At 40.4% G+C, this 15,653-nt stretch overlaps 1 protein-coding gene across 5 annotated transcripts in view; it reads right to left on the reverse strand.

Annotated features, from left to right (window-relative positions):
• LOC117333246 (unconventional myosin-XVIIIa-like) overlaps positions 1-15,653 on the reverse strand; it is a 135,720-nt gene that overhangs the window by 41,049 nt on the left and 79,018 nt on the right. For all 5 annotated transcript variants that reach the window (XM_033892452.1, XM_033892450.1, XM_033892451.1 and 2 more), the window contains 3 exons: positions 7,733-7,861; positions 6,403-6,546; positions 4,092-4,181 (listed from right to left, as the gene is read on the reverse strand). In XM_033892452.1, coding sequence (XP_033748343.1) covers positions 4,092-4,181; positions 6,403-6,546; positions 7,733-7,861 — 363 coding nt within the window. The remainder of the gene's footprint in view (positions 1-4,091; positions 4,182-6,402; positions 6,547-7,732; positions 7,862-15,653) is intronic.

The following is a 15,653-nucleotide window of genomic DNA, read 5'->3' on the forward strand; positions in this document are numbered from 1 at the left end:
GTTAAATAATTGCATGCAAAGTAAATATAAATTTTAGTAAAACCATAACAGAGCGTGAGACTCTAAGGGATAAAGTGCGGATACCATCAGGGAAGGATGTCTGTGTTCCCAGTGACAGGAAACAGAAATCAGGGAAGGATGTCTGTGTTCCCAGAGACAGGAAACAGAAATCAGGGAAGGATGTCTGTGTTCCCAGAGAAAAGGAAACAGAAATCAGGGAAGGATGTCTGTGTTCCCAGAGAAAAGGAAACAGAAATCAGGGAAGGATGTCTGTGTTCCCCGAGAAAGGGAAACAGAAATCAGGGAAGGATGTCTGTGTTCCCAGAGACAAGGAAACAGAAATCAGGGAAGGATGTCTGTGTTCCCAGAGAAAAGGAAACAGAAATCAGGGAAGGATGTCTGTGTTCCCAAAGAAAGGGAAACAGAAATCAGGGAAGGATGTCTGTGTTCCCAGAGAAAGGGAAACATAAATCAGGGAAGGATGTCTGTGTTCCCAGAGACAAGGAAACAGAAATCAGGGAAGGATGTCTGTGTTCCCAGAGAAAAGGAAACAGAAATCAGGGAAGGATGTCTGTGTTCCCAAAGAAAGGGAAACAGAAATCAGGGAAGGATGTCTGTGTTCCCAGAGAAAAGGAAACAGAAATCTGGGAAGGATGTCTGTGTTCCCAGAGAAAGGGAAACAGAAATCAGGGAAGGATGTCTGTGTTCTAGTGGTGCGCCGATCATCGATTATAATCGGTTGACGAATCGAATGCACCTTCGATTTCGACCATCGATTTCCGTTTTTCAAGAATCGATCATCGAACGCGCCCGAATCAAGGGAAGTCACTCTAATGTTATAACCTTAGAATAAAGATGGCGGACGGCTGCCTCGTCGTCGACGACTCCGTTGCAATTGCCACTACAACGGATACTGATACAGAGCTTATAATTCGACCACCCGGGGTTGGAAAGGCAAAGTCAAAAGTATGGAATATATATGCATTCCGCAAAATAAAAAAAAGAATGGGGTCCTTCTAGAAAAAACCTTGACATGACGGTCGCTGTTTGCCGCCTTTGTAAGAAATGTTACAAAAATACAAGTAGCTACATTTCGGTATTTGATAGTATTAGATAGTGAAAGACTTATAAAATGACTCCATCTGTTTATTATTTTCGATAATAAGTAGCCCTGGAGGAATCATTTGGTTCCTTCATGATAAGTTTTAGCATATTTTATATATATTAGCTGAGTAATGAGGTATGTTTCTGCTAGGTATAAGGGAAACAGTCCAGCCACATTGCTCAATCCCTGCATACTTATATAATCTCGCAATAGGCAATACACAATCTACATTCTACAAAGAAGCACATTTTTATTTATATTTTGTAATTGCATACTGTAATATTAATAGATAAATTTATGGTTTACCACAATATTTGAAATTAACATTTATTCACTGAACTGTTAATTATAAGTTATGTTTCCAATTTACATTTTTGTTAAATCAAAGAAAGTGGATTTGTTAATTAGTTGTTACTTAATCTGTTGAATAAAACTTTGCTAGTTATATTTTTTCTCATAAATAGGTTTCTGAAACTTTGGAAGTCCCAACTATTTGGCCATTGGTAGACAAATTAAAAGCGCTAATAATTGCATTTTCATGCATGATTAATGAAAAAAAACAAAAAAAACAACACTGGTAGTCTGGTACAATTACAATGTAAATATCCAATGCAAATAATGGCAATATCCATCAATGCATATTCAATGGGATATAAGCTCTATGGCATCGCATCATTGCTCTTTTGTAATACTTGATTTTATATGTGTACCTGCTCATATTGTATTCTACTACTTTTGCATCTAGAATTCAACGAACAAAAGTTACAAAGACCATGTAGAAAATGAAAATGTCAATTTATTAACAAAAGTATATAATCATGGACAATTTCATGTTTTATAAACAAATCTGTGAAATCCAGATACTTTTACTGGACTTCATTCTTCTTGGATCATTAATATCTATTTTTTAAGTCATAGCTGTTGACCAAAAGTACAGTTGTAACTGTCTTAATCATTCAATCATACATTCATGTGCACCATCAACTAAGAAATAGGAATAATTACACTTACAAAAGATAATTATTGATACACATTACATAACAAAGTGATGATTAATAACTGAAACAAAACACTTGTGATTTAACCGATTATTAATCGGTTGACTACATCGGTTGTCCTATCCGATGCGATCCGATAATCGAAACAGATTTTCAACCGATGTCCCATCACTACTGTGTTCCCAGAGAAAGGGAAACAGAAATCAGGGAAGGATGTCTGTGTTCCCAGAGACAAGGAAACAGAAATCAGGGAAGGATGTCTGTGTTCCCAGAGACAAGGAAACAGAAATCAGGGAAGGATGTCTGTGTTCCCAGAGAAATGGAAACAGAAATCAGGGAAGGATGTCTGTGTTCCCAGAGACAAGGAAACGGAAATCAGGGAAGGATGTCTGTGTTCCCAGAGAAAGGGTTACAGAAATCAGGGAAGGATGTCTGTGTTCCCAGAGAAATGGAAACGGAAATCAGGGAAGGATGTCTGTGTTCCCAGAGAAAGGGAAACAGAAATCAGGGAAGGATGTCTGTGTTCCCAGAGAAAGGGAAACAGAAATCAGGGAAGGATGTGTGTACTCAGGGATTGTCCTACAATAGAAACATGGTCCGTTAAAAGGACCCATTCCCCTATAAGAATCTTGTAAAAATTCCCAATTTGCCACTGAAAAATTCCCAATTTTGAAGTCATTTTGAATCATTAAGTAAGTTTTATCTGCAAAGACCTATATTAAGGTACTTTTGAAAAATAAAAAACAGCTATAGATAACAAAATGAAATCAAAATAATATAAAGGCAATATTCATCAAAGACAAGAGGCCCATGGGCATCTGAGATTTGAATAATTTCAGTTCATTTAATTGACCCTTTTTGGCCCAACCCATCTTTTCAGTTAAAGGGGTCAGTCAGGGCCAACACGTGCATAACATTAAGCTTTCATCCCATGCTGATAATGTTAACCAAGGTAGAATGAATTCCAATGGAAATCCAACAAACAATTGTCAAAAATGTGATATCCCTTTATAAACTATAGTAAAATTTACCCCCTCCCAAGGGGCAAACATTTGACCCCAGGGTCATAAAATTCACAATTTTGGTAAAGCACCTTTAGACCCTTCCATCTATGAAGAATGTTTGATACCACCATATCTGAGAGTAGAGAAGAAGATTTTTGAAGTTTTAGTCAATTTGACCCTTTTTGGCCCCATCCCTCAGGCCCTGGGGGTCAGTCAGGCCTAAAATGTGCATACCAACAAACAGTCATCCTACACTGATAATGTTAACCAAGTTAGAATGAATACTAATAGAAATCCAACAAATAATTGTCAAAAATGTGATTTCCCTATATAAACTATAGTTAAGTTTAATTGTCAAAAATGTGATTTCCCTATATAAACTATAGTAAAGTTTACCCCCTCCCCAGGGGCAAACATGAGACCCTAGGGTTATGAAATTCACAATTTTGGTAAAGCACCTTAAGATCCTTCCATCTATGAAGAATGTCAGATTCCACCATATCTTGGAGTAGAGGAGAAGATTTTTGAAGTTTTAGTCAATTTGACCCTTTTTGGCCCCATCCCTCAGGCCCCTGGGGGATGGGGACCATATAATTCACAATTTTGGTTGACCTTTACCCATAGAAGCTTTCTGCCAAATTTCATTGAATTTGGTGCAGCAGTTTTGGAGAAGAAGTTGAAAATGTAAATTGTTTACGGACGCTGTCTCAGGTGACCTAAAAAACTGAAATTTGTATGAATTTCACTATTTTATTATTTTCCCAATAACACATTTTGTCACATAGAAATTCTCACATTCAATGGACCCTGGACTCAGTTACAAAATTGTAGGAAAATACCTGGTACTCGGAAAGGGAATAGTGGAAGTTAGTGCTACAAAGCTTGTTCAGCAATACAGAACTGAAATCCTGAATAGAAATATGGAACAGGAAAGAATTTCAACCATTGGGTAAATATACATAAAGCTGTTGGTCTGATACTTACCCTGTTTTCCAGTTTCTCACTCTGCTGTTTGTATTCATTCCTCTCTCGCTCGATCCTCTCCAACTTAGTCTTCATTTGCTCCAGTTCATACTGGAAAACACAATGACACTGACGGTTAGGGAACACAAAGATCGCCATAACAGATACGGTTCATCTACAGATCTGTCACAGAAAGGTCAATCTACAGATCTGTCACAGAAATGGCCACTTACAGATCTGTTGAAGAAATGGCAAATCCATAAATCTGTCTCAGAAACAGTCAATATATTCTATAATTCTGTTTCAGGAATCGTCAACCTTTAAATCTATTTCTGTAAAACAAATGTACATATATACATATTTGTTATCTACATGGATGTTATAATTATACAGTTATTGACATGTGTATTGATAACTAGTCAGAGGGAAGTCACTTCCTACATATATACATGGTCCCACGCTTCCTGGTCAACCTACCTTTCCCTATAGTTACTGTACTATCAGATTAATGTTCAGACACGATTACAGACACAGCAGAGTTAGACAGCATCAACAATTACACCGTCATGTCCAAACAATGTAGAGACACAGCAGAGTTAGACAGCATCAACAATTACACCGTCATGTCCAAACAATGTACAGACACAGCAGAGTTAGACACCATCAACTATTACACCGTCATGTCCAAACAATGTACAGACACAGCAGAGTTAGACACCATCAATGATTACACAGTCCTGTCCAAACAATGTACAGACACAGCAGAGTTAGACACCATCAACTATTACACCGTCCTGTCCAAACAATGTTCAGACACAAGTACAGACATGGCAGAGTTAGACACCATCAATGATTACACCGTCCTCTCCAAACAATGTACAGACACAGCAGAGTTAGACACCATCAATGATTACACCGTCCTCTCCAAACAATGTTCAGACACAGCAGAGTTAGACACCATCAACAATTACACCGTCATGTCCAAACAATGTACAGACACAGCAGAGTTAGACACCATCAACAATTACACCGTCCTGTCCAAATACTCAGCACATAGACAAGCATTTCTTTACAGAAAAATCCTAAAAAGTTTCAGATTCTAAAATATTCTCATAAAAGTTTAAAAAAATCATCCCTGTGATACTGTAAGTAATTGATGTTGAAAGCTGCACCATGTGTTTTCTCTGACACACTTTCCCCCTGTGTTACACAGTTTAACACAGCTGTCACTGACAATCTGTCCTAGTCTTATTTACATCACCTCAAATGTTGAAAGGACGTTAAATCATAACTAAACAAAAATTGAATCTCCCAATAAACATGTCAACACCATCACAGTACATTTAGGTGTAGACATCAGTATTTACAAATCTGTACACAAATAAACATGTAATTCCGAAATTATCAGTATTTCACAGTCTTTCTGTATTCTTTATAGATATGATTAATATATAGTTGGAATATTCAAATTTTGATCTCTTATTTTCAAATCAAACGGTGACAATGGAGTATTATCATTATCATTCTAAATGTACTATAAATATTAACATATTGTAGGAGAATTTTGTATTTACATTATTAAACTTACAATGTTTTATCTACAGACTGTATTTGGCTAGTTATAAGTGAAGACAACTCCAGTTCCTTTGTATCTGAGTAAATACCAGCAACAGGTGAAATTCACCTAACCCTATTTCACAGATATCCTCCCCAGTCTGAATCACTCAAATGTCCAATTCCTGTTTTTATACACTTAACAAATAAAGATAATATATTTTTTTCGACATTACCTCCCTTGGTTGGAGCTCTTTCTCTACATCTCATATAATAGGACTGAGACCACAATTATCTACTTCCAGGTTCAGACCACACAAATGAAGTCCCCTTAAAAATGTATGTATTTCAGAAAAATAAATCAAACGCCTCTGTGAACTTGATTTTTGTCTATGAATTTAATGTAGATTTATAGTAAAAATGTCAAGCTAGATTATGTGATGTAAAATATTAATATTGATCATGTATTTTGTGTGCCAGGATCTTGTGTGAAAAGTCCTGATTTTACCTCTACCCGCAACCTGGATGTAAATAATCCACTTTGGTGACACATGTTAACTGACAGTTATCTCCACAAAATACCCAACATGCTGTATTGAAACTTTTATATTTTGCTTCTCAGATGTTTGTCTTGGCCAGGTGAGATGGAAAGTTGAATATGAGATTTTGGGAATTTATTATGAATTTTAATGTTACAATGAAACATATAGTGAAGCTAATTGTGGTCTCGGTCCAAATACACAAATAATGAATTAATAATAAGCTTGGTGATACTGACCTCCCTTGATTTGAGCTCTTCCTCCGTCCTATGTACATCCAATAGAGGCTTGACCTTTGTGTATAACCTCCACCACGGCCAATCACGGATCAGCATCAACTTCCGTATATTCTTTTGGATACAGCTAATGGCAATGTGTTTTACCTATCAGGAAAAAAGATTTTATCTTTAATAAACATTTTTTTAAACAGACAAAAATAACCACACGTAATAAATAAGCTGCTAGGCAGAAAGATAAATAATTTTGTGGATATCACATCAATCGCTTGGCAGTGGCTAAGTTTTGTTTTCCTGAAGTGAAAATTTACAATTCAACAGCTACAGGGAAATATGCAAAAAAAAAAAAGAAGAAAGAAAAAAGAAAAAAGAAGCAGATCTTTTTATCTCACTAACATCAGTATAAATTGCATCTAAGACTAAAAAAGTAAAACCATGAAAAGATAATACCATTTATCATGTCCCCTAACAATGAACTTCTCCAGTGTGAACTAAAGGTGAATCTGTATATTTAGTCAAATCTTAGCACACACTATGGTGGCTATTTAATGCTGAAGAGTCTTGTCATACCACAATGTACCATTAATAACGCATATCAATACATTATCACATTGTTAACTATCAACAAATTGAATGACAAATAAATTTCTTCCAAACCCTCACATAACTGAATATCAGAATGTCATTAAAGACCAGAATCTTACTGCAATGTCAGAATGTTATAAAAGACCAGAATCTTACTGCAATGTCAGAATGTCATTAAAGACCAGAATCTTACTGCAATGTCAGAAAGTCATTAAAGACCAGCATCTTACTACAATGTCAGAAAGTTATAAAAGACCAGAATCTTACTGCAATGTCAGAATGTCATAAAAGATCAGAATCTTACTGCAATGTCAGAAAGTTATAAAAGATCAGAATCTTACTGCAATGTCAGAATGTCATAAAAGACCAGAATCTTACTGCAATGTCAGAAAGTCATTAAAGACCAGCATCTTACTACAATGTCAGAAAGTTATAAAAGACCAGAATCTTACTGCAATGTCAGAATGTCATTAAAGACCAGAATCTTACTGCAATGTCAGAATTAAAACCACATATCAACCCCACAAAAACACACAAAAAAGAAAAGAAAAAAAAGTGCTATATTGATATACCACTCTTGGCAAAACAGAGATCAGGGACTCACTGATACAAATCCACTTCAGACCTGACAGTCATATTTATACATATATAATTGAATCAATCTTCTATATGAAATGTCAGGCGTGAAATTCTAAGAATCTAACAAATTAACACAACAGGTCTTAATCAGCATGGTGAGTGTACTTACCCGTAACTTTTCTAAGTACTTCCTGCCGAGGTAGCCACGACAACAAGCCTGCAGCCCAATCACCGTCCCGGTTATCTTCTCATCCCGGGCAGCCTCTAACTGGTTGAGAGCACCTGCTCGGAAGAACACCTGTAATTTAAAACAATGATACCAATTAGTATTGACCAGACAATTCTTCAGGGGTAGATCCTTACTCTGTTATCTCACCAGCAGTCAGCACTACCTGCCGTCTGCTACTTCAACAGTTCAAAAATCAATTTATTGACTGTGTAAACAGTAAATCCTTTCTTATTTTGACATTGACCTCTCTGTAGGCTTACTAAAACATCTAACTGTGTTGTGTCATTAATAATGTACCAGTTTTAATGCCTCCAGTCACCAATAACTCGCCAATGCTACATTCGATATTAGCACATTATGTACATGTATGTATGTGTGTATGTATGTATGTATGATTACCTTATTTTTTATAGCCAGTTTACCCATTCTCTGAAGTGATATCCATGACAGTGACATTGACAATAATAATGAGACGATGGCTTCAATCCTTATGTGATATGTGAGGGGAATGGGAAGTATTCCACATCAAGTAGGATCTGTATATAACAGGTCTCTGTACCAGCTAGGACGATAACTCCCGATAACTCCCGTATGTGTCGACCATGGCTGTTGATAGGACATTAAACAATAGAAAACCAAACCCCTATGTGTTGTATGTATGGTAACATCCCCAACAGCTGTGGAGGTTGTCACTTATCGACCAAAACAATCTAAACATTTAGTTGTTTACCATGCTGGTGTATAGGACATTTCAGTAACTGTTCTTGTGATAATCTCAGATGTTCCAAGTTTCAAAACTTCTTAAAATAAAATGGTGTATATCCTCATATTGTCTAAAAATTGTAAAAACTAGAAAATGTCTGTAAGACATAAATGCCCTTGTTGCCACTTGACACCCTGAAACACAGTTTGGTGAGGCAGTTCTTGAGATTAGCTAGTTACATTACATCGGGATGGGATATGGAACGCAAGGCGGCGCGACAAGATGGGACGGACATGGGTGATACTATATGCACCCCCAATTTTATGTCGGGGGCATAAAATCAACAACACGTCCCATAATTCTAAATCTGAATATAATTAACAAATATGGTCAGTTCTCCATTTTAATATATAGCTGATAGGTGTGCTGTGACAGATGTTATAACAGAGATAGAAGATGGACCACCTCCAGGGGAGTTTCAAACCATCGCCCTGACACAGCAAGTTTGTATAAAGTTAACCAGTCCACAAAACTTGGCAGACCTTGCAATAGGCTTAATTTTAAGCCTTTCAATGCCTCGAGTCAGATTGACTGTATTTCTTCTCACCTCTCAGACTGCTCCGATTGTCCAATTAATGTCCCAGAGTGTTTTTTCTGGTTTTATTGTTTCAAAAAAAGGCCTGGTGAAAATCAACCATCTTTGAAGTTTTCTAATGTTTATTTTTCATAAAATATGGACAAAAATGGACAATTTTCTTCACAGGAATAACAACATTTGATCCCTAAGGATTCCAAGTGATAAAACTGTATTGTCAATTTAAAGGGAAGCAATAAAACAGAAACAAGATAACAGAATGATTGTGGAAATAAACAGCTGTACAATAAAGAATGTTACAAACATGAAAAGAAAAATGATAATAAAAACATTACAGTTTAACAACAAAGACACATCCGAATTAGGAAACATCAAATATATCTAGAAAATGACTGTAAGACATAAATGCCTCCACTGCCACTTGACACCCCAAAAACACAGTTTGGTGAGGATCGCATCAGCAGTTCCTGAGATAAGCTAGTTACATTGCATTGGGACACGACACGACCAGGACGCGACAAACATGGGTAACATTATATGCCCCCCCCCCACCCACCCCCCACTTTATGGTGGGGTATAACAAAGAGACTAATATAGATTTAGAAATAAAGCATTTGACACTACAGTCTGGAACAGTATCGGAAGCTTAACATTACGACCAGTCTAAAAGGAGGAAGATAGCAGAGAGTGTAGTTATTTACCTGGGGAGGGGGTTGGGGAACGACCAGTCTAAAAGGAGGAAGATAGCAGAGAGTGTAGTTATTTACCTGGGGAGGGGGTTGGGGAAGATGGTAGGAAGGGAACAGAGGGAGCTAGAGAGTATATAGTGTCTAGCTAGTTCCCTGGGGGTAGGGGGTGGGGTAAGGAGGGGATTGAGTGTATCTAGTCTAGCTAGTTCCCTGGGGGTAGGGGGTGGGGTAAGGAGGGGATGGAGTGTATCTAGTCTAGCTAGTTCCCTGGGGGTAGGGGGTGGGGTAAGGATGGGATGGAGTGTATCTAGTCTAGCTAGTTCCCTGGGGATAGGGGGTGGGGTAAGGAGGGGATGGAGTGTATATAGTCTAGCTAGTTCCCTGGGGGTAGGGGCTGGGGTAAGGATGGGATGGAGTGTATCTAGTCTAGCTAGTTCCCTGGAGGTAGGGGGTGGGTAAGGAGGGGATGGAGTGTATATAGTCTAGCTAGTTTCCTGGGGGTTGGGGTGGGGTAAGGAGGGGATGGAGTGTATATAGTCTAGCTAGTTTCCTGGGGGTAAGGGGTGGGGTAAGGAGGGGATGGAGTGTATCTAGTCTAGCTAGTTCCCTGGAGGTTGGGGTGGGGTAAGGATGGGATGGAGTGTATCTAGTCTAGCTAGTTCCCTGGGGGTAGGGGGTGGGTAAGGAGGGGATGGAGTGTATATGGTCTAGCTAGTTCCCTGGGGATAGGGGTGGGGTAAGGATGGGATGGAGTGTATCTAGTCTAGCTAGTTCCCTGGGGATAGGGGTGGGGTAAAGGAGAGGGTGGATGGTCTAGGCAGATACCTGGGGGTAGGGGCTGGGGTAGGGAGAGGGTGTAGTGTATCAAGTCTATCTAGTTCATTAGGGGTAGGGGGTGGGGTAAAGGAGAGGGTGTAGTGTATGTATCCGGTCTAGCTAGATATCAGGGGGATGGGGGTGGGTAGGGAGAGGGTGGAGTGTATCTAGTCTAGCTAGTTCCCTGGGGGTAGGGGTGGGGTAAGGATGGGATGGAGTGTATCTAGTCTAGCTAGTTCCCTGGGGATAGGGGTGGGGTAAGGAGGGGATGGAGTGTATATAGTCTAGCTAGTTCCCTGGGGGTAGGGGCTGGGGTAAGGATGGGATGGAGTGTATCTAGTCTAGCTAGTTCCCTGGAGGTAGGGGGTGGGTAAGGAGGGGATGGAGTGTATATAGTCTAGCTAGTTTCCTGGGGGTTGGGGTGGGGTAAGGAGGGGATGGAGTGTATATAGTCTAGCTAGTTTCCTGGGGGTAAGGGGTGGGGTAAGGAGGGGATGGAGTGTATCTAGTCTAGCAAGTTCCCTGGAGGTTGGGGTGGGGTAAGGATGGGATGGAGTGTATCTAGTCTAGCTAGTTCCCTGGGGGTAGGGGGTGGGTAAGGAGGGGATGGAGTGTATATGGTCTAGCTAGTTCCCTGGGGATAGGGGGGGGGGTAAGGATGGGATGGAGTGTATCTAGTCTAGCTAGTTCCCTGGGGATAGGGGTGGGGTAAAGGAGAGGGTGGATGGTCTAGGCAGATACCTGGGGGTAGGGGCTGGGGTAGGGAGAGGGGTGTAGTGTATCAAGTCTATCTAGTTCATTAGGGGTAGGGGGTGGGGTAAAGGAGAGGGTGTAGTGTATGTATCCGGTCTAGCTAGATATCAGGGGGATGGGGGGTGGGTAGGGAGAGGGTGGAGTGTATCTAGTCTAGCTAGTTCCCTGGGGGTAGGGGTGGGGTAAGGATGGGATGGAGTGTATCTAGTCTAGCTAGTTCCCTGGGGATAGGGGTGGGGTAAGGAGGGGATGGAGTGTATATAGTCTAGCTAGTTCCCTGGGGGTAGGGGCTGGGGTAAGGATGGGATGGAGTGTATCTAGTCTAGCTAGTTCCCTGGAGGTAGGGGGTGGGTAAGGAGGGGATGGAGTGTATATAGTCTAGCTAGTTTCCTGGGGGTTGGGGTGGGGTAAGGAGGGGATGGAGTGTATATAGTCTAGCTAGTTTCCTGGGGGTAAGGGGTGGGGTAAAGGAGAGGGTGGATGGTCTAGGCAGATACCTGGGGGTAGGGGCTGGGGTAGGGAGAGGGTGTAGTGTATCTAGTCTAGCTAGTTCCCTGGGGGTAGGGGTGGGGTAAGGATGGGATGGAGTGTATCTAGTCTAGCTAGTTCCCTGGGGATAGGGGTGGGGTAAAGGAGAGGGTGGATGGTCTAGGCAGATACCTGGGGGTAGGGGCTGGGGTAGGGAGAGGGTGTAGTGTATCAAGTCTATCTAGTTCATTAGGGGTAGGGGGTGGGGTAAAGGAGAGGGTGTAGTGTATGTATCCGGTCTAGCTAGATATCAGGGGGATGGGGGTGGGTAGGGAGAGGGTGGAGTGTATCTAGTCTAGCTAGTTCCCTGGGGGTAGGGGCTGGGGTAGGGAGAGGGTGGATGGTCTAGGTAGATACCTGGGGGTAGGGAGAGGGTGGATGGTCTAGGTATATACCTGGGGGTAGGGAGAGGGTGGATGTTCTAGGTATATACCTGGGGGTAGGGAGAGGGTGGATGTTCTAGGTATATACCTGGGGGTAGGGAGAGGGTGGATGGTCTAGGTAGATACCTGGGGGTAGGGAGAGGGTGGATGGTCTAGGTAGATACCTGGGGGTAGGGAGAGGATGGATGTTCTAGGTATATACCTGGGGGTAGGGAGAGGGTGGATGGTCTAGGTATATACCTGGGGGTAGGGAGAGGGTGGATGGTCTAGGTATATACCTGGGGGTAGGGAGAGGGTGGATGTTCTAGGTATATACCTGGGGGTAGGGAGAGGGTGGATGTTCTAGGTATATACCTGGGGGTAGGGAGAGGGTGGATGTTCTAGGTATATACCTGGGGGTAGGGAGAGGGTGGATGGTCTAGGTATATACCTGGGGGTAGGGAGAGGGTGGATGGTCTAGGTATATACCTGGGGGTAGGGAGAGGGTGGATGGTCTAGGTATATACCTGGGGGGTAGGGAGAGGGTGGATGGTCTAGGTATATACCTGGGGGTAGGGAGAGGGTGCATGGTCTAGGTAGATACCTGGGGGTAGGGAGAGGGTGGAATGTATATATCTGGTCCAGCTAGATACCTGGGCGGTAAGGGGTGTAGTAGGGAGAAGGTGGAGTGTATGTATTCGGTCCAGCTAGAAGATAGGAGGAAGGGAAGAAGAGAAGACAGGCAGAGCTAGTGTATATCTAGTCTAGTTAGTTATCTGGGGGAGGGGAGGGGAGGGTCGAGTGTATGTATCCGATCTAGCTAGTTCCTGGGGGTAGCGGCTGGAATCTAGAGACGGTTGGGTGTATTTACTGAGTATATCTAGCCTGGCTGGTAACTGGAGGAAATGGTAAGCTATCTCAACATTGAAGCAAACATTGATTTTTGTATATAAATACATCTGTAAGGTTATCATAACTAGAGCACACAACAGCTTGTTTGTTAGGAAACCTTCCACAACTATTGTACAGGTATATACATATTTGTATTATGATAAAGTATAAGATTCTACACATGTAATCCTTCCCTTCTGATCATAGCAGTGTTTGTTTCCTGTACACAACCAGATGTAAATGGTTTTTAAATGAATTTATGGAAGCCCTTTACCAGGATGGAAACTGTGAATTACAGAAACACACTGAAGAGAAGTAACAGCATCAGATCAAAGTGGCTTCATATTGCTCTTGGGAAAATCAAACAAGTTTTACGACTAATATTCCACACAGGTTTAGAATGCAGCATTATTAGTTGCCTAAGATAACAATGTAATTCCATTTTATCAACAGAGGTGGTTGTTAGACTCCACCCTGACTGAAGTCACCTCTCTATATAATGAGACATTAGTTGGTGTATCTCCTGGATCATCATCAGGCCTACTCCCTATATATACCGTACAGTGATTAAAACCAGCAGCAAAAACATACATATGATCATCAACAGATAAGTATATTGCAACCTGCTTTGAGCCATACATTTGAGGTAAATAGGTAGACAGGTATTCAAGTAGACAGGTATTTAGATTGACAGGTATACAGGTTCAGGTAGATAAATAAACAGGTATTCAAGAAGACAGGCATTCAAGTAGACAGGTATACAGGTATACAGGCAAACAGGTATACAGGTATACAGGTAGATAGGTAGATAGGTATACAGGTATATAGGTAGACAGGTATTCAATTAGACAGTTATTTAGATTGACAGGTATACAGGTTCAGGTAGATAAATAAACAGGTATTCAAGTAGACAGGCATTCAAGTAGACAGGTATACAGGTCTACAGGCAAACAGGTATACAGGTAGATAGGCATACAGGTATACAGGTAGACAGGTATACAGGTAGATAGGTATACAGGTAAACAGGTATACAGGTAGATAGGTATACAGGTATACAGGTAAACAGGTAAACAGGTATACAGGTAGATAGGTATACAGGTATACAGGCAAACAGGTAAACAGGTATACAGGTTGATAAGTAAACAGGTGTATAGGTATTCAGATAGACAGGCAAACAGGTATACAGGTAGTCAGGTGATTTAGGTATACAGGTAGACAGGTATGCAGGTAGATAGGTATACAGGTATACAGGTATACAGGCAAACAGGTAGACAGGTAATTTAGGTATACAGGTAATTTAGGTATACAGGTAGACAGGTATACAGGTAGATAGGTATACAGGTATACAGGTAGATATGTAGATAAGCAAACAGATGTATAGGTATACAGTTAGACAGGTAAAATATAAAATCTAGACAGATATACTGACAGACATACAAACAGATATTAGGTAGATAAAAGATGTCACTCCTATTACAAACCCTGAATACCCATGTATTGACACTTACTACACATACCTGGTATACAGGTGTAATCTGCCTCTGTAAACTGTAACTGTCGGGACCCTTCTTAATCAGACCTCCAAAATGAATGTTTTGTGTGCAGATGTTAATTTTCTGAATGGTGAGGAAGCTGGCCTACCACAGACTACCTACGTCAGGCTAGGAATTTATCAGTTATATATACAGTTATGGTCAATTACTAAAGGGGGTCATGGGAGTCCTAAACTATACCACAAGGCTAACACTACCCACAATAAAGCTCAGCATACTGACTTAAATAAGTGCTCCTAGCTACAGATTTATGGAGGTATCCGAGGTTTCCATGTTGTCTGAAGTACCACTATGTAGTCAAAGTACTGGAGGTACAGAGCTACTAATACCATAACCTTGTAATGATAATGTAATTGTCATATTTCTGAGGCCAGGTCAAAGGTCAGAGAAAGTACAGGACATAATGTACAAACCAAGGCATCAACTTAAAGATAAAGGTACGAAGACATTATCAATACTGACTCTTAACTCTTTCAGTACCGTTGTCGACTATAGTCGACATAAAAATGTGTTCCCTCTTCCCCGCTGTCGACTATAGTGGACAGGCTTAGTTGACGTTATTGAAGTGTTGATTTGTTGAAGCCATCACCCAACATATACAATCATCCGATGTAATGACATATAAAAGGTGGTCAAAACTTTTGAAACAAACATTTTTGTTGACAAATTCGTTTTTATTTTGTTTGGGTAACAAGTTTTTCCGTTAGAGCAATAGGTGATATTTTCTCAATATGTTGTTAATGTAAACAATATGGCGGCTTGCTACATTTGCATTTTAGATATCACTGTCTAGGACGTTTCAGAGTGTTCAATCTGACATCTAGATCTTATTTAGTTAAATATTTCTTAATCATGAACAAAGATAACACTAACCTTTATGTTTCTATATGAAAAAACAACACACCAAAAATGCACATATAGTCTGCCATTTTGTTTAAACATCTGGGGGTGAGCCTATTTACTACTTCTGG

This window comes from Pecten maximus, chromosome 8 (genome assembly GCF_902652985.1).
Source record: "Pecten maximus chromosome 8, xPecMax1.1, whole genome shotgun sequence".
Classification (NCBI taxonomy): domain Eukaryota; kingdom Metazoa; phylum Mollusca; class Bivalvia; order Pectinida; family Pectinidae; genus Pecten; species Pecten maximus.